At 35.5% G+C, this 24238-nt stretch overlaps 1 protein-coding gene and 1 pseudogene across 1 annotated transcript in view; one reads left to right on the forward strand and one right to left on the reverse strand.

Moving 5' to 3' along the window:
* CRISPLD1 (cysteine rich secretory protein LCCL domain containing 1) overlaps window positions 1-11245 on the reverse strand; it is a 46488-nt gene extending 35243 nt beyond the window's left edge. The window contains exons 1-2 of the mRNA XM_074200217.1: window positions 10797-11245; window positions 9223-9548 (exon numbers count right to left, since the gene is read on the reverse strand). Of these exons, the coding sequence (XP_074056318.1) occupies window positions 9223-9480 (258 nt within the window). The 5' untranslated portion in view covers window positions 9481-9548; window positions 10797-11245. The remainder of the gene's footprint in view (window positions 1-9222; window positions 9549-10796) is intronic.
* Window positions 11246-18352: 7107 nt separating this feature from the next.
* LOC141499192 (heterogeneous nuclear ribonucleoprotein K-like) lies at window positions 18353-19048 on the forward strand (annotated as a pseudogene).
* Window positions 19049-24238: the final 5190 nt, after the last annotated feature.

Below are 24238 nucleotides of genomic sequence, written 5' to 3' on the forward strand. Positions count from 1 at the left end.
TTGCTAAAACTAAATAATCTGTACAACCAGTGCTAAAAAAAAATCTGTATAACAAGTGCTAAAAAATAAATGATCTGTATAACATCGCCATTTGTTTCAATGGACCTCCAATTTAATATGGTTGGAAGCAGTACACTAACAACTTTGGGGGTGGGATGAGGGGGGAATGATGAATGTGGTGAAGGAAAAGATCTCTCTGGTTGCTACAACAAATTTGAAGAAGGTAAAAAATACTTTCAATCAAGGTATAAAAGAAAATGAAAGAAAGGTTCACAGAAGAGACATAACTCTTGGAAGTTCACCTTGGAAGAAGTAAAATAAACAGAATGAGAAAGAAAGGAATTGGGAATGGAAGGAGAGTTAATTCTGTCCAAGGTGGATAGAGAAGGCAAAAGCATAGGGACAGGAAAGGGAAGGTTGAGAATAGAGAACAATGCTGAATCTGAGTGAATAGTTCGACATGACTAGTATACAGAATTTATAAAGGGAATACTATAAGATGAGACTGAAGTCATAATGAGAGGAAGAGGGAAGGGCAAAATAATAGGATTAAGAGCTCATACTTCATTCAGCATGAAATAGGGAACCAACAAAAATTTTCAAGATGTCAATATGAGTGAAGTAATATGAACAGATATGAGAGCAACAGAAAGTTACTTAGACAGTTATGTTACAGAAGCATTAGAGAGTGGTTGAAGTAGGAGTGGAAACTAGAGGAGAAAGACAGACAGAGAGAGAGAGAGAGAGACAGAAAGAGAAGAGACACAGAGAGAGAGAGTGAGAGAGACAGAGACAGAGACAGAGGAAAGGAAAGAAGAAATAAAATCTTTTCTAATAATAGAATTATTATTAATTTGTTCCATTCCCAGAGTTTCAGAATAAAATTAAAAGAAAAAGAAAACAAAGGAAAGGGAAGTAAAGGAAAGGAAAAGTAAAAGGCATATATGAAACCTTTCATTATGCATTTCACAGTCATTCCATAAGAAAGGAAGATGGAAGAAAAGAAAATGGAATGCTAAAATTAATCATCTTTATAGTTTCATAATTGACAACAGCATCTATGTTGTGTTTTAAGATTTGCAAGATGCCTTACATATATTTTATTCTATCCTCACAACAATCCTGGAAGGTAACTGCTCCTATCACCCTCATTTTAAAGATGGAAAAATTGACTTTCCAGGAGTTCACAGCTGGTGAGAGTCTGAGGCTGGATTATTGTTTCCCTGATTCCAGGATAGCACCACCTTGCTTCCTTCAAAAGCTATTACTTTTGAAATATGATCTATCCTCACGGATAAAACTACACCTTTTGCTCTGATTTTTCCCTGCTATAGACAGTAAAGACCTTTCTTGTCTATCACCTCCATCCCTGGGATCAAATGCAATTATTCCCAAATAATGAGAACACAAATAATACATTATTATCCCTACTCATCCCTTATATCCCCCATCAAAGTCTAAATTCCATAATACCTGGGCCTAATCTTATCAAAACTGTGTGTATTCCCAGCACATAGTAGTTACTTAATAAATGTTCATTTATAATTAAAAACAATTAATAATCATTTAACTGAAATCTGACAGTTATATTCCTTATACATAGTTTTATATCTCTAACTTTAACATGAATACAACATATACAAACACTCATTAGAATGTACACTGAGAACAGTAACTATTCTGATGCTGCTGAATTTTTTTTATAATTTTCTTTGTATTTCTAGCATTAGTATAATTTCGAGCACACAGTATATGCTTAATAAATGATTGGTGATTGATTTGAAAAGAATAACTTTTATAATAAGAACATTTTAAGTTAATTGTCATCTTTGTAAAAATATTTTCAACCTTCTGATGACAAGTGATTTATTTTTACTGAGAATATCACACAAATTATCCTCCAGTGTTTTCAATAATTGGAATTCTGAAAAAAAATATAAGGACATTAAAAGTCAAATGCTGTAGCTAAATTGTATTGTTTCAAGTAATAACTGTGTAAATCTGAACTTTCACATTTAAGTTCCTTGATAATTTGGATGACTATAATAAAAGAAGCACACACACACACACACACACACACACACACATATCTATCTATCTATCTATCTATCTATCTATCTATATATATATATATATCCATGTGAATACTACTTCACTACTAAATCAAGGGGAATTTTTAAACTGTAATCACCTGAAAACAGGCCAGGTGTTTTTAAATGTGAATTCATCAGTGCTGACAATGCCATTTGGATCTGTGATCCTATAACCTTGCTCCCCAAATGAATGCTAAGTCTTCAGGGCCTATGGACAGAAATTCCTTCAGAGGGGAAAAATTCTTATTGGCAGATAAGCCACAATGGCCTTGGGCCTGTATACACCACCCACATATGTTTCTGTTGGCAACAAAATCTTATGAGATTTCATGGCCAAGAAGTCATCTGTGGTGAAAATATTATTTCCACATTGGGGAAAATACCTCTGGCAAGAATCCACCACTGTCCTAGAAATCTACACCAAAGAGAATTAATACACAGTCAATGACTTGACTATGAAGATGAAGTTTTACTCTGTTACAAATAGAGGGGAAATAATGAATTTTGGGAAATTTCTTTAAAACATTAAAACACATGAGAACTTACTCTCTCCCAGTTAATGACAACTGGAAATCATGATATTAGGTCAGAAATTAAATTCATACAATAGATTATTTTTCTTCAAACACAGAGAGGCAGGTATTTGAAACAGTATTAAATTGTTCGCAGCTCATCACTTGTAGCTAGTGATGACCCATTAGATTTAAGCCCCCCATTAAAATAAATTTTAAAATACCTAAGAATAATACAATATATTATTAAAAGACAACACTAATTCAGGAAGTCAGATAAAGTGGAAAACAATGAACCAGAAATAAGACAGAAAAAGATACTAGACTAACCTCTATCAAGAATTTGTGTGATGAATAAACCATAGCTTTAGCTCTCTTTAAGGCAGCTCGGGATTCATCTCCCTTAGTTCAAATCAAGTCTTCAACACTTACAAGCTGTGTAATCCTGAGTAAGTCACTTAAGTTCCCTATTTCTTAGTTTCTTCAACTGTATCAATGGACATACCTCCCAGATTTGTTGTAAGGTTTAAATGAGATATTTGTAAAATACTTTTTTTGTATAGTTCCTAGTACATAGAGCATGTTTAATAAATGCTTATTCTTTTCCCTCTTTCTCTTTCTAAGATTTAATAATTAAGCATTAATGATCTGATGGAGGCAGCACAGTAGGGGGCTTATATTATTGAACTGGTTGCACATCTTACTTGTGACTCTGTATGATCCTAGTCAAGTCAAGTAATCACTGTGTACCTCAGTACCTCAAAGCAATTACATAGAAATTATTTACTAAGGCACAAATATGATAAGGAAAACCAATCATGAGAATGCAGATTCAGGTTCTTTCCTTAGTTCATAGACATTTGAGCTGGAATGGACCTTGGAGATTAGGCTCTTATATTGCTAATGAAAAAATGAATTGAGATTTGGAGTAATATAATGTCATCATACCCAGGATAGCTTGGGGACTAGGCAATAAAGGAAGAAGATATCTGATGCCACATCCAGTGTTCTTTTCATTATGACAAATCTGTCTCCTTAGAGCCCATACCATGCAAAAGAGTTGCTCAATGAGTAGAAATTCTCTAATAGGAATTTTCATATTTGGAGAAAATAAACAAATTTTAGATGTTCTCTAAAGGCAAATCTTTGATATCATGAACTTTGTAAGAGAGTCTGCTCTTCTGCCAATCATACCTCAGGACACATTTTTTTAAAAAATGTCCCTCAAATGGCCAAGGGACAGGAAGGTCTATTGTGTGAAGACTTAAATTAGCCATCTTCTCAATAACTGAAGGGATATTTAGTTAGCATCTGCTAGGTTCAGAATAGAATGAAATTGGTAAACATGGACTTATTAATCAAATTCAGTAATAACATTTTAAAGCACTGAATTCCCTCTTAAGGTTAAATGCAAACAGAATCAGGAAAACAATGCATACTATAGCATTAATGGTATAAAAACAAACCTGGAAGTCTTAAAAAAAAACCCCTGATTACTGCAGTGATCAATGATGATTCTAGAGGATTATGAAGATCTCTGACCCATTATTGACAAAGAGATAATGGACTAACATACTGATTGAAAAACACTTTTTTGGATGTGGTCAGTGTGAGAATGTTTTCTTTGACATACTTATATGACATAAGGGTTCTGAATTCTCTCTCTCTCATTCTCTCTCTCTCTCTCTCTCTCTCTCTCTCTCTCTCTCTCTCTCTCTAAGTTTTTTGCAAGGCAATGGGGTTAAGTGGCTTGCCCAAGGCCACACAGCTAGATAATTATTAAGTTTATTAAGTATCTGAGGCCGGATTTGAACTCAGGTACTCCTAACTCCAGGGCCAGTGCTCTATCCACTGTACTACCTAGCTGCCCCTCTTTTTTTTAAATGGTTGGAGGAGTTGAAAAGGAGAAAAGATCCTCGATAATCAAAAGGAAAAGGAAAAAAGCAATCCTAAAAGCCTTGAGATACCGACTTTTCCTCAATCAATTCCTATTTTTGAATCAATGCACTTTACATTATCTTAACAACAGACCTAATTTCAACCATAGTATCATTATTTTTCTCAATGAAAGCATTTGAGAGGTAGCTATGATGGCAATTATAAGATTCCCTTATCTTTGTGATTCTCCAATTATTTTTCCTGTCCTTTCCCAGTCTATGCCATAGGACTCTCGCTCATTGTCTAGAGAAACCTGCAACACTACTTCCACTTAAAACAATTGGAACTTTGTCTTTAATCCTATTCATTCCATTGTTAGGATTTTGTGATCCCTAACAGAACTGTTCTGTAATAGCAAAATTTTGCCAACATGTGCTCCCATCTACCTTACTATGTAATATAATCTGAAAATTTCTTATTCTTCATTTTTTTCAACAAAATCAATTACTATATTGCTTTAGTTCTTCAGAGTTTCAAATCATTTTCAACAAGTTTATTTTTTAAAAGACTTATACCTATATTACTACTAAATAACTGATAACAACATGACAATTTAAAAAAAAATTAGCTTCCATTTAAATAAATCTCTGACCAGTGACGGACAGCAATTACCTAGAACACAATGCCTTTCACATGGTAAGAAAATTTGTGTATATGATATCTATATAGCTGTATCTATAATACATTAAAATTCAATGGGGGGAATAACATTTGATTCCTGAAAATTATAGGGTATATGCCAAATTATATTGGGAAAATCATAAAAGCTTTAAAAATCCATTAAATCATTCAAATGAAATGCTCTGCAGGGTTTAGTGGGTGAAGAATAAAACTCTAAGATCTGGATTAACTAGGTAGAATTTAATGATTTCTTTGTTGCTTTTGTCCTAAGAAGAAACACAACAATGAAAAAAATGTGTCAAAAGGGATTGAATTGATGAGAGGAAACAAAACTCAGAGGCTAAATTTTCACAGGTTTGGGCAGATGCCATATTGAGCCAGCAGCAGGATATTGCCCACACTTGCACAAACCAAGGTCAGTTCACTAGCCTGTGCCATTGCTAAGCTTCTAGGATTGCTTGGTGACTTGTGAAGCATAAGAAGGAAATAATCTCCACAGTAACTTGGAAACACTCAAATTCTAACTGAGCCATCAGATCTATCAACATGGTTCTTCAGCTGAATTCAATTCAATTCAACAAATATTTATACATGACTGGCTGCTTGGCTTACAATAGAGAGTTAAATAGTAGTGGATTGGGAATCAGATGTCTGTATATCCTTGAAAAATGGTATGCCAAAATTCTAACCTATTTCCTCCAAGTCTGCTATAAAAGAAAAGGAGAGTGGAATGTGCCAGTCAATATCTTTCCCAGCTGGGAGGCTGGCAGTATGGTTTTAGAAGTGATTAATAAGCAGAACTGTCAGTGGCAACTGTCCACTTTAGTACACCTGGTATAATTTGATAATATTTATTTTTAGATTCAGGTATACCCCATTATCTGAACTAAAACAAATCTATAACCAATGATAGCTTTAAGTCCTTGGCAAGGATGCAGGAGTTGGAGAGTGGGGGAGAGAATTTAGAATTTTAGAAACTCACTAATTACTTTCAAATGTCTATTTTTAAAATGTAAACTTTTATTTCTACTCATTCACTCCATGAACCCACAAAACAAATCAAAACTCAAATGACTTACTTCTCTATTGCAGCACCATTGTCATCTCCATCATCCAAGGTTATAATTTTTAAGATCATTTTAATATACATTTCTTATTTATCAATACTATTCACTACAATTGTAACTCCCTTAGTCTAAGACACCATCAACCTCACTTCTGAATTCTATCAAAAAGCATCGAAACAAACTAACTGATCTAATCACTCTCTATGCAATCTATTCTACAAACTCTTCCATTAATTTTCCTCTTCAGGTAGATCATGACATTCAATAATCAACAGTGGTTCCAGACCATCTATCAAAAATGTAGCCTTGGGTCTCTCCCTTGTTTCTTAATATTCTTATCATGTAATGTTTTGAGCCAGTCAAGACAACTTATTTGCTGTACCCTGCAAAATACATGCTCATTTATGACTCAGTTATTTATTCAATTTCCTCCAATTTCTCCCAAACCATCTGGCAGTCCTTCATTCGAAACTCAACCTAAAACCCATCTCCTTTAGAAAATCTTTTCTGATTATAGGGGTTATTCATTCTGCTATTCCATATCCCCTTAGTTTAAGTGTAGTTTGAACAAAATCCAAAGTTTATAGCATTTTTTATATGTGTGTGCTTGTTTAGCCTTTCCAATTATGTAAGTATTTTTAAGAATAACAAAATGTTGTCAGTTTTTCTTGGTATATAGTGCTGCTGATGGGTTTCAACTCAGTGCTAGTGAGTGCAAAGTATATCTTGACTACAAATGCATTTAGGGACCTGAAATTGTCTAAAATAAGTGATATTCATAGAATGAGTATTTATCCATAATGTTAAAAGTGTGTTATAAGGTGACTAAAATAATTGATATTAACTATATTGCACTAGATTTTAAAAATGGAATCACCATTTAACCAACTTTTAAATAAATAAATTATTAAGGAATTAAAAAAATATGTTCACAGTGGGTCAACACCTGTAGCTATAAACATATTTAGTATTAATTCAAAGTATCACAAAACAGAAGCACAACTGCTGTCAGACTTTTCCTTAACTTTGTAGTCTGGAAAACATATTGCAGTATTAAAATCTGGTCTTTATTTTACTTTGCCAAGGAACTCCTCTGAAGTCAAGTTAATGGCCAAGTCATGGTTCCAGAGCTAATAGTATCTAGGGGCAACACAACATAAATCCTGTCTGGTTTCTGGATCTCCATTTCAAGGGTAGGATGAAACCAGTGAAACTAAAAAAGAAGGGCATATAAACTTCTTGTACCAGACTTCCTACAATAGGCATTTGTTAATTTTGGAAGTTTGCTATAAAACACATACAGACCTACACAAAGAGAGAAAAATTCTTTCATGTTTCTGCAAGATAAAATTGCAACCTATATTGAGATCTACAAAGGGATCACCTTTGTAGATGTCTTCCTCAACAGCCCCTCCTCCGCACCTTCCATGATCTTTCAACTACAAAGCAACTGATTCTTCAGATTCCCAGAAGCATTTATGGTACAAGTTAAAAAAGAATATTCCTGTTTTTCTTTCCACTGAGAAGCTCGGTCTTGAATTTGTACAATAAAATACAAAATAAATAGTTACTTTGAGATTCACTAAATAAGCAGAAGTTGAAGTAAAGTGTACTTTCTCTAAAAATGTTTTCTAAAAATTTTCTTAAAAAAATCAAAAAACTTGACTTTTTTTTATTTTTTCAATCTACTAAAATAGACAACAAAGTTTGGTATCCTTGATGGAGCCTTTCTAAATACTATTTTTTTCTCATAATGGTAAATCTTTTTTCTTTAGAAAATATTTTAAACAAGAATAAACCTACCTTCATAACTAACTAAATGGATATATGAATCTCAAGATTTCATAGTAATTAGTTTTGAGGTCACTTTAGTATGGTTATACATGACTTAAACAATTTCACCTTCAAACCTTAAAAATAGTCATCTAAAGCAAACATAATGTTCTGTGATTTTTAAATTAGAAATATATATATATGTCCTGAAAACAGAAGCAAATTTAAGTTTCATTATCACTTATTATTAGGTTTTTCTTTTGTTTTTTGATTTTTGCAAGGCAATGGGGTTAAGTAACTTGCCTAGGGTCACACAGCTAGGTAATTATTAAGAGTCTGAGTTGAATTTGAACTCAGGTCCTCCTGACTTCAGGGCTGGCACTCTATCCACTGCGCCACCTAGCTGCCCTCTTTTTAGGGTTTTCTGATGCTAACACTACCCCCTAGTTAATAGTACTTTCAGAAATTATCTAACATTCTAAGACACTAGGATAGTAAGCTGTTTTTTACATAATAAAGTCTTGTGGATTTACAGAATTAAATCCATTCCTAATCTTCCTTATTTTTCTCTAGGAATGGGTTAAACACTTGTGGGGAAAGAAAGAAAAATCTGCTGTGAATGCATGGTTCTTTATTTGATGCTTTTCTGAAGTGTTCTCACATTACAAATATTTACACATCAGACACTATAGATAGATATATCAATGTTGTTTTTAGAAAAGTATTCCTTATAATCCATTGAATTTTTACCAGAAGATTTATATTAGTGAGCTATATCTAGAAAGGTGTGTCTATTTGCATGTGAATATATATGCATGTATATTGTGTATGCATGTTTGCATGTGTGCATTTTCCTCATTTCAGTTCTGAACCTTTTCAGATTACTAATTACTTTAAATTCTTAGAGAACAATGCCTCAATGGCATCAGTAAACATAAATTTGGTAGTTTCAGAAAGAAAAGACTCAAATAACTTAGTCAGATATAATTTATCTCATTATTTTAAAATTTTAGGAGCTAATGAAAATGATAAAAATCCTATCAAAAATTAATGTTAAAAAAAACCATAGTGTGAGAGCTTACCATAGAAAGACTTTCATACTTACAAAGCAGATAAATACTGAAAATTAGTAAGTAACACTAGCACATTAAACTGTGGTGCTGAAAGAAAGTATCAATGAACAATTCTCTGTGAAAACTACTCATAATATGTCCTTACCATATATTCCATATTAGAAGCTGGTGGATACACCTGACTTCTTAACTTATTATGAAGGTCCAAGATACTCTGCATATCACTGTCTGTGATCGCCCTTTTCCCTCTTTGCTTGGCGATCCACCACTCACCATCCTCGTCCATGTACTTTTCCAAAAGTTTCTCCAAAACTGTTGCATTGGGGACAACCATTGCTGGAATGGCATTAGCAATGAATATCAATGAAGCTATTCTGAGCCACTCTCGGGCAGCACACTTCATTGTGAATGACCTCAGGATTCCCCTAGGATAAATTCCAAGATAAAGTCTTTCTTCCACTCCTTTTGACTCTAAAGGCACAAAAGAAGAGTTCAGTGAGTAAGATAACAATTCAAAATGAAATGCATCTTCAATACTAAAAAAAAACTTAAGCTTCTCTTGGAAATGAATGAAAGGCATCTTTGTAAGTTGAAAGGGGAAAAGGACACCCATTATTTGTGGATCATAAATATGTTGTCTTTACTATCATAACTCTATATAAGGTTTCATACATTCATAGAAATCCATTTGGGGCATTTAAGTGTCAAATACTGTGTATCATTAAGTTTAAAACAAAATTGTCCTCTAAGGTGAAACGTTAGAAAAAATAAAGTTTTGATTTTAATATTTCAGATAACACAAAATGTGGTTAGGGTACAAAGGAAACCCAAGATATGATCATCTGCACCACCAACCAAAATAATTTTATTTTAGATCATATTTAAATTCCAACATTCTAAGGTCAGCAATAGGAATTTAACATTGTGGGACGGGTTTTAAAGATGCACCAGAATCTGAACAATTTCATTATAGAGACTTTAAATTAAGTTTTGGTCATCCAAAGTTTTGAATTTGAAAAACAAAAGAAGATAAGCCAATGACTGGGTGGAGTTTGTTGTTTGGGGAAGCTTTGAAAGAAAGTTTTGAAATCCAGTCTTTGCCTTCGGTGACAATTGTCACAAAACAATGCCTTTGGGGGAAGTGGAAGGAGAAATTGTCTCTTCTTTCGGAAGAAATTCCAAATGTTGTTTTGACATCAGTTCCATGTGGATTTGAATTGTACTACCTACAACTACCACTACCAACTCAAAGAGCAGAAATCTGCACTGCTTCCTACCCACGTGGATCTTTTCTTTCCTTCCCAAAGAATGGATAGTTCTCATTCCCGGGATAGTGAGTTTCCCTCCGAGGATCCGCAATCCGGTTTGCCAGTGGGCGCTTTGAGTCATAAACTCAAGCTTGCTGTAAGGCAGTTGGTTGCTTCCGATCCCCTCTTTCCTTTCTGTATTCTCTGATCTCGCTCCTGGGATAGCCAACCCAAGGTGGGAAGAGTAAGACAAAAGAGGAGCCAGAGACCCACTCTTCCAAGACGAGAAAACTCCTGAAAGTCTTCACCTCTGAAATGTTTCGAGGACTGCACCCTCCGCTGCCTCTTAATTTCCTACAGATTGACTACCTTAAAATAATATTTTTTTAAATAAATAAATAAAGATTAGGAAACTGTAGGAAGAAACTACCTCCACCCTGCTGGTGGGGTAAATGGCCCCAAAAGCCCTTACCTCTCCAGCGTGAAGTCCTCAGTTAGGAGCTAGGAGGCTGAATTACTGGGAGCCTGCCTGCCTGCCTCCCCGCCTCCCCAAACTAGAGCGGAGCTCTGTGTTCCCTCTGCCAGCAGACGCAAGGCGCACAAATGCCCGGGATCAAGGCTGCCTTCTTCTGTGAGTGGGAGCTCAGGCAGGGGCTTTCTGCTGCGTTCGCCCCCCGAGGAGGAGGAGGAGGAGGAAGAAAGCGCCCTACGCCGCCCCTTGGCAGAGCTTGGTTGGGAAGGAAAAAGCTGGGAAGTTCAATGTCGGGAGTCTGGGAGGACCCGGGACTGCTTGGCTCGGCTGCCAGGGTGGGCGCCCCTGCTTCCCGGGCGCTTTATTTCTTGAGGGTCCCCGGAGAAAAAGCAAGCTAGGGGCCGGGCTAAACTCGAGCTCCTTGCTTCCCTTCTTTTCCCTCAGGCTCCTGGGTTCCCAGTCCCTACTCTGAGAACTTCTCCCCGGCTCTTTCTTGCTCCCGGACATTTATCCTGGGCCTGAGGAGCGTGCACGTGACGTGCACTCACCCCTACCTCCACCACCACCACCACCTCCACCCCGGGCCCTGGCAGCTTGCCCGCCTGCCCGCCCGCCCGCCGGCCTGCCAGCCGGGAGTGAGGAACTCACTCCCGCCTTTGGGGCTGGATCTCTTATCTTAGCTTCCAACCACTGAGGTTGGCTGTGGGCTAGAAAGAGGAAACGTGGGAGGTCTGGAATTGGGGAGGGGGAGGTCTGAGAGGAGAAGGCAGGGGGAGGTGAAGAGTGCGTCTATCTGAAAGAATTCTGCTGCTATAGGCTAGCCATCCTTGGTGTCCCTCCCCTGAAGAGGCGGCTTAGATGCACCCTGGGCTTGGGGAAGGTTGAGTGGCCTCTAGTGGGTTTGGGGAAGGAGACTCCATGGGACCCGGAGCCAGGAGATGCGAATAGGAGAAAAAGTCACCCCTCACTTCCTCTAACTCGCCCAGAAGTGCACGCCAGCCCGGGAAGCATGATAACTCTGAAAGCTGCAAGTGACTTCTTTCCAGTTTGGCAACCTGCAGGGTGAAGAGGAGAGATGGACCAGGATGGTGAAGGTTGGAGGAGGGGAATGGTGAAGGGGGCAGTCCATGGGATGCATTATCTCCAAGAATTGAGGGTTCAGGCTCCTTCTAGAGCTTTGTCTCCCACCAGATTTCTAAAGCGCTCCCCAAGTACCAGGATTTAAAAAAAAAATCCAGCTATTAGGAGTTTGTCCGTGAGAATGTGTAAAAACTACTTCATAGTTGTTCAGTTGACTGTTTAAAGCCCTAAACTCTAGGAAGAACATTAAATGAATAGATATTTGCATCCTTCCCTAGCAGTCATTTTTCTTCCCCTCCCCGTAGCGAGTTTAAGACTCGAGATGCCAAGGGAAAGCCCAACCCCTCCGAAATGTTCATGATTTGTATTGCTTCTAAGACTACATTAAAGGGATCCCAAAGCAACTTTAAAGATTATCTTGTCCAATTCTCTCATTTTACAGATTGGGAAAACTGAGCACAACAAAGTCAGAAACAAATATTAAATTCTTAGTTCACAACAAATAAGGAACCAAAAAAAAATCAACTTGTGTTGGCTTCTTTATAGTTTTTATCGTCTTTCTTCTATCTTTCTAATCTTTATCTAGTTTTTTTTTTCTGTTATCTTTGTGGTTTTAACTTTAAAAATGTGGAAAATGCACCACACATCTCCCCTATAATACATTATGAGAGAATGATATAAATAAATGTATGCATATATATGCATATGTATCGTGTGTGTGTTTGTGCGTGTGTGTGTGTGTGTGTGTGTGTGTGTGCCACATAGAAGATTACAAATTGCAGAGAAGCTGCTGACTTATGTGGGGCAAGGATCGCTTCTCTATGTCATTGAAATCACTTGTCAAACCTCTAACACTACACAATATTATAATTTCACTGTCTGTGATAGTCTTTGACCTAATGATAACTCCTTGGAGCCAAAAGAATATGAAACACAAAGAACCAAGTCACCTGAATCACTTTCTAAATATTATCCTATTTACCTTTGGGTCATTTTTTTCCACATCCTTCCTGATTCCCCACCCCCCACTTTGCCAATCAGACCCTCCAACAACTCAAAACCTATAATAACCTTTCTACCTCTCAGAAATGAAGGACCTGAGGGTGAGACATTTTGAGTAGGGTGGAAGATATAACACTGATACATTCGTATTAATAATAGCTATCATAGCACTCAACATTTATATTACTTGATTCTCATGACCTTGGGAGTTAATCAGTCAATACTTAAAGAAATTAAATTAGGCTATTCAAATCCTAAAGTCAAATACTAAAGATGAAGGTCAAATACTTTGATCACATAATGAGAAGACAAGACTCATTAGAAAAGATCTGGTATTGGGAAAGATTGAGGACAAAAGAATAAAGGGACAGCAGAGGTTAAGATGGATAGATAGTGTCATGGAAACAATGAAAATGAACTTGGATAGACTTTGAAAGAGAGTGGAGGATAGAAGAGTTGGATAGGCCTGAACAACAATATTCCCATTTTACAGACTCAGGAACTGACACACAGAACAGAGTCACATATCTGAGGCATGACTAAAGTCATGTGCCACATAACTATACTCAATCTATAAATAAAATGATTCACATTTCTATGGTGCTTAAGGTCTACAAAACAATAACTTTACCAGAGGTCTGTGAAATATTAATAGGTATTAAGATCATTTTACAGAAGAGGCTATTTTGTAGTGATAGACCAGTTAAGAAAACAGTTTTGTCTACTTCCAAAAGCACTGCCATTTCCTTGGTGTTATGAGTTTGAGATTGTGCTCACATGGAGCTGTTTGTTCTTAAAAGATATCTATATATCTTCAAATACATGTGACATCACTAGTTTGGTTACTAGTTTGGCTTCCCTTCAAAAGCCTTACTTAGAAGATACAATGTGTATAGAATATTGAATACAGTGGTGTTCTGGCATTTGAAAAATTAAGCAAAAAAGTATAAATAAGGGGAAAGAGATAGATTGTCAGAGTAAATATTTATTAAATATTTACAATGTGACAACTACTGTGTTAAACACTAGGGGCACAAATTCAACCTAGAAGATATTCTCAAAGAGCATGTGTTCTAATAAGAAAAGATACGTAATGAGGTGCTAGAATTCTGAGAATCTGGAGAACAGTACCAGTACAGGATTATGGTGAGGAGACTAACTATATAAAATGGGTATGTATTCATGTATGCATGCATGTATGCATGTACATATTCATGTAAGGGTGTGTCATAATCATGCATATAAGTATTTCTGCATGTGTATATACCAAGCAATGATTTCATTTTTGTCTTCTTTGATAACAGAACAAGAACTAAACCTAATCATGTAGTATGTGTATGTGTAATCTATGAGTATAAATATGTGTGTGTATGTATGTATGTAAGTATTATAAAGTGGTATAAATGCTAAGGTCCTAAGAGGATGAGGTAAAGAAACTTAACTAATGCTTCATTATTACCTCAGTAGCCTCTACTCTGTTTGTAGGGATGAAGGATGGAGCAAAAAACTCCTCCTAAAGTTTCTATTTAAGGAGGAATCAGAAGCTCAGGGGATTATTCACACCTCTCCACCACTCATATTCTACTCCTTCACCATCATGACACTGTGTTACCTTCTTCCCATCCAACTTTTCATCTTTTGGTGTGTTTACTTTTTCCATTAAATTGTACCCAGGGACTGCCTTTCTTTTTCTTATTTGTAACCCCAGTGCCTCACATATAGTAGGATCTTAATAAATGTCTACTGTATTTTATATATTTTCTTGTCATTGATCTTCTGCAAAGTTTCCTGCCAAGATTTTCTAAATTGCATCGCTGAAAGAATCATTATGGGTGTTAGTTAACTGACTATGTCCTTCTAATTAATTGCTGATTACCTTGTTATTATATCAATATTATGTTCAGAGTGTTAGCTAAAGGCTTAATTTGTAAAGTGTAAAAATGTTAATAAAGGTTTTACACATAGAAAAACCACTAGTCTTTCTAGGGCCAAGTGATAAGTTTTCTTTTCACATTTGATGTGGAACTCAGTTGTGTTCAGGAAAGAATATAACTTATCTTGTATCTATCATCCCTTTCCCCATTTTTTCCTAGAATCTCTATATACTATTATATATCTTATAATATTGTTGTGCTAAAGTTGTATGGTTAAAACAGGATAGTCACAGAGGTTTCTTCCAGTTCTCAAATTCTGTGATTCTATGAACCATAAATTGTCTTTTAAATGTCATATATATATATATATATATATATATATATGTGTGTGTGTGTGTGTGTGTGTGTGTGTGTATACATATATATTATGTATATTGTATAGTACATAATCTTATATAAATTGTAAAATTATAATTATACTTAATAAAGTACAATAAATGTATAAAGACCTTGCATTTCTTAGAACTTTTATTCAGAAAATGGCTAAAAAACTACATAGAGAACTACCATTCACAGACCTTGAACCTGGTTGAAAATCAGGTAATCAGTGAGTAGAGAATAGCCTGAAGTTGACATGTCATAGACTGTAAGTTTTCTTTCTCCACTCAAAAAAGTTTTGATCTAAACACATCTAAACTAGTTTTAATCACTTTTTTCCAGAAGTCTTATGGAAGGTACATTCTTTGTATTCCCAAACACTCAGAAAATTAGGAAACTGAAATGCATACTTCATTTTAGGTAGTGAGTAATGTTGAATGCAGAACAGGTCTAAAGACACAAAGATAGAATTCAGGTCTGCTGTCCTGTTGTCCTGTTGGCTGCAGTTTATACAATTTATGATGTCAACACTAAATCTGATATTAATTAATTGCAATAATTGAAATAATTGCAAAAACAATCCAAGGAGAGTTCCGAATCACTAGAGGAAATTATATTTTAGTAGATTTTTCCTTGATAAAATGTAAGCTCTCTGTGGGCAAAGGATTTCATTTCCACCTTTGTATTAATTGAGCCTAGAACAATACCTAATAGCAAATTTAGTAAATGTATATGATTAATTGGTTGCTTGGTTTTCAGTTTTTCAAATATCTGATTTTATCAGCATCAGTGCTTCTACTGAGATACATTGCAACTTCTCTTTGTCTTGGTTAAAAAATAATTGTGACTTCCTTTGAAAAATAGTCTAAATTCTAAAAGACTTGTGATGGAAAATGCCATCCACATCCAGAGGAAAAACTATAGGGTCTGAATGCAGACCAATGAATACTATTTTCGCTTTTTAAAACTTAGGGTTTTTTTCCTTTTTCTCCATTTTTCCTTTATTTCTTATTCTTCCTTCATAACATGACTATTTTGGAAATATATTAAATATGATTGTACATGTATAACCTATATCAGATTACTTGTTGTCATGGGGGGGCAAAGAAGAAAATTGAAACTCAAAGGCTTACAAAAATGTTGAAATCTATCTTTGCATGTAATTGAAAAAATAAAATTCATTAAATTCATTTAAAAAATTAATTGTCTTGGGAAAAACTTGTCCTTTCTTCAATTACAGACATAAAATCTATCACCTTTCTGATTTGGTAAGACTTGAAAGAATGTCTGATTTATTGGCATGATCTCCAAGAATTCAGTCATTTCCACTTCTTGATGAAGTACTTAGATAATTCACTTTCCTGACAGGAAAGGGACAATGTCATTCCTAAAATTCTGTCATCTTTTCAAAATGAGTTTTCTCTCCAGTAATAATAACAAATAACATTTATATCACATTTTAAGATCTGCAAAGCACTTATGCAAATATTATCTTACTCCATCCTCAAAGCAGCCCTTAGAGGTAGGTACTATTTTTTATATCCTATTTTATAGATAGGAAACAGTTTAAGATTAAATGACTTGTCTGAAGTCATATGGCAAGTAAGTGTCTGAAGCACAATTTGAACTCATGTCTTCCTAATTTTAGGACTAGTACTCTATCCACTAATTATCTACCTATAATCTGAAATGAAAGTCAGAGCCATTACAGATTAAGCAAATGTTTATTTGTAAAATTCTTTTCCCAAATGACTTTTTGTTTCAAATTATTTTTTATGAAATTCATTTCATTCGCCAATTATTCCAATTTACATACTTGTAGCTGGAATATATGCAAAAAACTTGCATCAAGAATGAACATCAGTGATTTTGCCAATTCCAACTGACTCAAGATGTGTAAAACTAAAATTTTCTACTTAGCAATCAAAAATATAACAGAACAAAACTATGTGTTACATGTTAAAGAAATTTTTTTCTTTTTACTTTTGGTAGTGATATTAAGAACAGTAGAAAATAAAAATGAAAAAGCATAACCTTGAAATCTAGTTGCAACTGCATTCACTGATGAACACTACTTCTTCCAGATTATGTTGAGCTAGAGAATAGCTCTCAGGATTCCAAATTAAAGACTACTCTTAGAATTTACAGAAAAGGATTATAGGAAACAACTTTCTAAAAGAAAAGGTTTTCAAAATTAATTCCTAGAAAGTGACTATTCCTGTGTCACAGGGCTAACAGAATGCTTAAATGATATTATTAAATAGTTTGCAAGTTAGTAAGTTTTTAAAAATCTACTTATTTAACAAAAAAATCAATGCTTAATTTCCTTTGAGTACTTGCATAAAAATGTGCCATGCATGTTTTAAAGGAATATTTGTAAAATTTTCAACAAGATATGTGAAGCAAAGATTTGACAAAGTTAATCCCAAAATTCATAAAGAAAAATTATATTTATAAATGTGTCCAGTTATTAAAAATTACTTGGTTTTCCCTAACCAACTTTACATGAAGCCTCTAAATAGATCTTAAAGCTATAGAACTCAGAAAAACAAGAGTAAAACAAGTTCTCAGCCTAAGATATTATTGAAGAACTTTATTAAAGGCCTTTTCTCATATGAGTAAAAGGGGAATAACCCAACTTATGTGGAAGAACTGGTAAATTAGTGGAAGGCTCTTAGCCAGAGTGTAGCTCAGTTCCAGGTTCAGCAAGCTAGTAGGGAGAGTCCCAAATCTGGTTTAGAAGACAAAGTTTGAGTCCTGGGAACACTAGTACAACAGCAGAACTGGGTTGGGTTACCCTAATCCAGAGAACAAACCACTGAAAATGAAATATAGGTAACCTCCTAGGTGAGAGCAGACCCCATCAGCAAAAAAAAACAAAAACAAAAACCTTGAGACTATACCCCTTGTGCCCCCCGGGGAGCAACAGAGGTCAGCCATCAAATTTAGCCAAAAAAAAAGGGGTAACCATAAAAAGCTAGTATTCTGTTAGGGACAATTAAAAATACCAGTATGGAAGAGGAAATCAGTGACAAAAATGCCCACATATGAATCCTCAATAGATTTATAAATTGGTCTCAAATCCAGAAAGACCTCTTGGAATAACTCAAAAAAAAAAAAAAGATTTTAAAAACAAAAGAAGAAACTCAAACCAACTGGAGCAGCAGTGGCATAGAAGAGAAGGTGATCTCAGGCAATTGTCTACCTATTCAATCTGAGAACATGGAGACTGAACAGCCAGAAGAAACTTTCCCCAATACTGAAATCACCGATGAATTTTATAAGTGTCCTACTGAAGATATGGAGGAGGAGCAGGTCTTTAAAAGATCTAGAAACATTGATGAGATGGTTGAACTGCATATTTTGCTTCAGAGCAAGAATACTGGAGCTGTGATTAGGAAAGGAGGCAAAAATAGTAAAGTACTTCATACAGACTGCAATACCAGTGTTTCAGTCCCAGGCAACAGTGGCCCTGCATGCATCTTAAGTGCAGACATTGAAACAACTGGAGAAATTCTGAGGAAAACCATTTATATCTTGGAAGAAGGTCTGCAGTTGCCATCACTCACTGCAACTAATCAGATCCTGCTCAGATGCTGTGGAAAATTTAAATTGCCAACACCATAAAGGAAGCAATTTTGACTGACCACTCTGGCAGGAGGAATTATTGGAGTCAAAGGAGCTAAAACTAAAGAACTTCAAGATTCAGGCAACTATTAAGCATTTCTAGATGAGCTGTCCTCATTCCACAGATGTTGTTTTTATTGGAGGAAAACCTAATGGGGTTGTAGAGTGCATCAAGATCATACAGGATCTTATATCTGAGTCTCTCATCAAAGGATGTGCACAACCCTAGGTCTCAATTTCTATGATGAAACCTCTGACTAAGGTGGTTTCACAATGATGTTTGATGATTGAGGCAGACACCCTGTAGAATTTCCCATGTCATTATTACAACCCAAGTAACTATTCCCAAAGATTTGACTGGATCTATTTTTGTCTAAAGTGGTCAGTGAATCAAGCAAATATATCATGAATCTGGAACATCAATCAAAATTGGTGAGCCTTTGAAAGGTTCTGAGGATTGTGGTGGCAAAGAATTGGAAATCCAGTAAATGTCCTTCAATTGGGGAATAGCTTAGCAAACTGTGGTATATGTATGTCATGGAACACTATTGTTCTATTAGAAACCAGGAGGGACGGGATTTCAGGGAAACCTGGAGGGATTTGGATGAACTGATGCTGAGTGAGATGAGCCGAACCAGAAAAACACTGTACAGCCTAACAGCAACATGGGAGTGATGTTCAACCTGGAAGGACTTGTTCATTACATCAGTGCAACAATTGGGAACAATTTTGGGCTGTCTGCAAAGGAGAGTACCATCTGTATCTAGATAAGGAGCTGTGGAGTTTGAAGAAAGTGCAAGGATTATTTTAAAAAACAGATAGCTTATTTGATCTTGTTACCTCTTAGACTTCTCTTCTCTTTAAGGATATGATTTCTCTCTCATCACACCCAATTTGGAACAAGGTACAACATGGAAACAAAGTAAAGACTAACAGAGTGCTTTCTGTGGGGGCGGGGAGTGGGAGGGAAGCAAGATTGGGGGAAAAATATAAAACTCAAATAATATCTTTAATAAAAATAAATTTAAAAAAAGGTTCTGAGGATCAAATTACTACCATTATAGGTACACAAGATCAGACAAAGAATTCACAATATTTATTGCAAAACAGCATGAAGCAATAATCTGGAAAGTTTTTCTAAGACTAGAGAAGTGAAGGAGAACTGCAGCTTTTTAAAAATCTGTTTCTGTTTAAAATGCCAAGATTCCTCTGCTTCATAGGTGTTCTACATTTGAAGTATAGTGAAAACTTTGCTGTTCACCAGATGTAATGTTTTAGTTACAAGCAAGGAGGCTGGGGTGGAGGTGGGGGCAGCAAAACTAAAGTTGACATTTTTAAACATTTAAACACTTTTAAACAGCAATTTTATTTTTGTTCATTGTTGGTGGTAAAAAGCATAATAATAAATTTTTCCTCTTCTGTAACTATTGTGAACACTTTACTTTGTAGTCACTGTAATTTTTGGGTGGGCAAGACAGACAGGGAAGAAAGAGTAACAATAGTTTTATGTGTCCCTGGCAACCATGCAGAACAATGTGCAGATTCCTTTTTTGTAAAAAACATTTTATGATTTTTAAAATAAATCTAGTGAAACTTAAAAAAGAAAAAGAAGAAAGAAAGAATAAAAAGGGAAATAAAGAAATAAAAGACTTTCAGGAGAATTATGAAAAATTGACTGAAGAAAACAATACTTTTAAAAGTAAAATTGGCCAAATAGAAAAAGAAATGAAGTTCTTTAAAAGTTAAATCAACCAAATGGAAAAGGAGAATAACGCATCAAAAACTAAAACTGACCAACCAGAAAAGGAAAACAACTCATTTAAAAATAAAATTAATCAACTGGAAAAGGAAACACAAAAGCAAACTGAAGAAAATAAAAATCCTAAAAACAAGAACTAGATGAATGAAAATTAATGACTCTGAGGCATCAAGACTCCATCCAACAAAATCAAAAGACTAAAAAGAAGAAGAAAATGCAAAGTCCCAAATAAAAATGACCAAACAGGAAATAGAACCAGGAGTTAATTTATAAATTATTCAATACCTGAAACCCATGATCAGAAAAAAAATCTGGACATTATCTTTTAGGAAATTATAATGAAAAACTTCCCTATTAGCCTTGACAAAGAGTATAAAATAGTCCTTGAACAAATCTATCAATCACCCACAGAAAGAGACCCTCAAGAACTCCAAGAAATATTGTATACAAATTTCAGAATTCTCAACTAGAGGAGAAAATGCTAGAAAAAATCAAAAAGAAGCAGTTTATGAAGATAGAGGCAAGATGGTGGTGTGAAGGCAGGAATTCACAGAAACTCTTCCCCAGAAAACCTCAAATGCCACAAAATTGTAATTGTAACTAAATTCTAGAGTGGCAGAACCAACAGAAAGACTGAGTGAAACAATATTTTAGCCTAAGACAACTTTGCAGATCTGTGAGAAAGATCTATTCCACAGGACCAGAGTTGAAAAGAGATGCAGCAAAGCCTGGAACAGCAGTCTGAATGCACTGGAACAAACCAGTTCCACTCTTCCAGAAACAGTCCAAGTGGTTCCTGGGTCCTTGATAGTGGGAACAATCTTCAGACCCCTTGGCCTGGGGATCACCAGGGATAGCTTGAAGGGTCAGAGGGAGACCTTCTGAAGAGTCCAGCAACTGTTTCTAGAGCTCTCAGTCCACAGACAGCAAGGAGATGGGGAGAAACTTCAGAGGTCTCTCTGCTATACCTGGGACAGGACTTTGCTGCTTTGCCTATACTCAGATTCAGGACCCAGTCTGGGCCCCCATACTACCATAGAGGAACAGGCACACTCCTCACAGCTTCAGGTCAGAGGGGTGTCAAAAAAGACTTTGAAAAAAAAAGTAAGGGAGGTAAAGGAAAAATTGGGAAGAGAAATGAGACTGAAGCAGGAAAATCATGAAAGCCACGTCAGCAGCCTGGTGAAGGAGATACTAAAAATACTGAAGAAATGTCTTAAAGACCAGTTTAGGTCAAATGGAAAAAGCAGTCCATAAGGGTAATGAGGAAAAGAATGCCTTAGGAAGCAGAATTGGCCAGAATGAAAAGGAGATAAGAGAACTCTCTGAAGAATATAACTTCTTCAAATATAGAATGGAGCTAAGGGAAAGTGATGACAATAAACAATTAAAAAAATCCATAAGAATGAAAAATAGAAGAAAATGTGGAAATATCTCATTGGGAAAATCAACTGTTCTAGAAAACAGATCCATAAGAAATAATATAAAAATTATCAGACTACATAAAAGTCAAGGCCAGGAAAGGAGTCTACACTTCATTTTCCAGAGAAATAATTCAGCAAAATTTCCCTAATATCCGAGAAGCAGAGGGTAAAATAGAAATTGAGGAAATCTATCAATCACCTCCTAAAAGAGATCCCCCCCCACCCAAAAAACTTCCAGGAATATTATAGTCAAATTCCAGAACTCCCAAGGCAAAGAGATAATAATACAAGCAGTCAGAAAGAAATAATTCAATTACTATGTTGCTGCTCAGGATTATACAGGATTTGATGGCATCTACGCTCAGGGACTATAGGGCTTGCTATATGATAATCTGAAAGCCAAAAGAGTTTGAACTGCAACAGTAAAATTGAATATCTTCTTTCAGAGGAAAAGATTGATATTTAATGAAATAGGGGACATTCAAACTTTCCTGTCAATTACAGGACACAGGTGAAGCATAGGGAGGATGGATAGGAAGGGCTAATGATAATTTTGAACAGTTTGTATTCCTGGATGGGAAGAAGATACTGATAAACCATATGAGCCTTCTCATTTATAAGAATAGTTAGAAGGAATGTATATAGTCAAGGCACAGAAGGGAGCTGAATATGAAGATATATAAAGATGGTGTCAATGGACAAGAAAGGAATATACTGGAAGAAAGGGAAAGGAGAAAGAATGGGCTAAGATATTTCTTATAAAAAAGGTAAGAAAAAGATTTTGCAATGGAGTAGAAGGTGGGGGGGGAGGTGAGAGGGAAGGAGTGAGGCTTCATTCTCATTGGAAGGGACTCAGAAAGGAAATAACATACACACTCAATCAGGTTTAGGAATTTCTCTTACTCTAGAGGGAAAAGGAGATGAAAGATATGGGATAAAGGGGACAGGGTAAGGGGAGGGAGAGTGTAGGTATTAGAAGAGAAGGAAAATCATAGGAGAGTATAGTCAGAGCAACACACTTCTGAGGAGGGACGGGGTGATAGGAGAGAGACAATAGAATAAATGGGAGTGGGGAGGAATGGAATGGAAGGATATTCAGTTACACTAGCAATTGTGGGAAAAATATTGAAGCAACTTCTCTGATAGACTTATGATAATGAATGCAATCTATTCCAGAGACATAGTCAACAGAGGTTTCTTTATCTTTTGGGGGAGAGGTGGGTTTATAATTACTTTCACAGCAAAATTATTGTAGTAATGTGAAAATAAATAAATAAATCATTAAAAATGCAAAAAAGAAGCAATTGAAATACCAGGGAGCCAAGGATTATGTAGGACTTATAAACTTCAACATTAAAGGATTGGAGGGCTTGGAATATGATATTCTGGGAGGCAAAGGACCTTGGATTACAACCAAGAAACAACTACCCTGCAAAATTCAGCATATTCTTTCAGGGGAAAAGATGGACTTGCAAAATTTCAAGATAGAGGACTTTCAGACTTACCGATTAAAAAAAGGTAAGAGCTGAAGAGAAAAGTTGATCTTCAAATAAAAGAGTTGGATAAAAAGATAAATGGAAAGGGGAGAAATGTTATTTACTAAGAATCAATAGTCTACATCCCTACATGGGAAGACAAAAATTGTAACTATTGAGAATTGTATTTCTCTTGGGACAGTTCAAAGGTGAATACTTAGATAGACAGTATAGGTAGAAATCGACTGTGATGTGATCAAACTTGTACTTCTTGAGGGTTGTATTTCTATTGGGAGAATTAAAGGGAGGATACTTAGAATAGAAAGAAGGTGTGGTTATAAATTATAATTTGATGATGTTTATGGGTTTTGAAAATTGTTTTTCTAATGGAACAGTTGAGGGGAGGATGCTTGGACATATGCTGTAAGTATGAGATGATTATGATGTGATCAATCTTATCAATCAATAAATCAATCAATCATCCTTTAAGAATTGTACTAACAGAACAGATTAAAAAATTATACTGTGACAGAGAGTATGGTTACAAGACAGGTATAAAATAATTAAGACATATAAAAGAGGATTATACAGGAAAAAAAGAAGGCATTAGAAGATAAATAACCAACATGATGAGGTGCAAAGTACCTTATATAGTAAAGGAACAAAAGGGTGGGTGTGACTACTGAGTAAATTTTATTCTCCATAGATTTGGCTCAAAGAGGGAATAACATACATTACTAATTGGTTTAGAAATTTATACTACCCTAAAAGGAAGGGAGAGAAGGGGATAAGAGGAATGGAAGAGCAAAGTGTGGCTGATAAA

This window comes from Macrotis lagotis, chromosome X, assembly GCF_037893015.1.
Source record: "Macrotis lagotis isolate mMagLag1 chromosome X, bilby.v1.9.chrom.fasta, whole genome shotgun sequence".
NCBI classification, from domain to species: domain Eukaryota; kingdom Metazoa; phylum Chordata; class Mammalia; order Peramelemorphia; family Peramelidae; genus Macrotis; species Macrotis lagotis.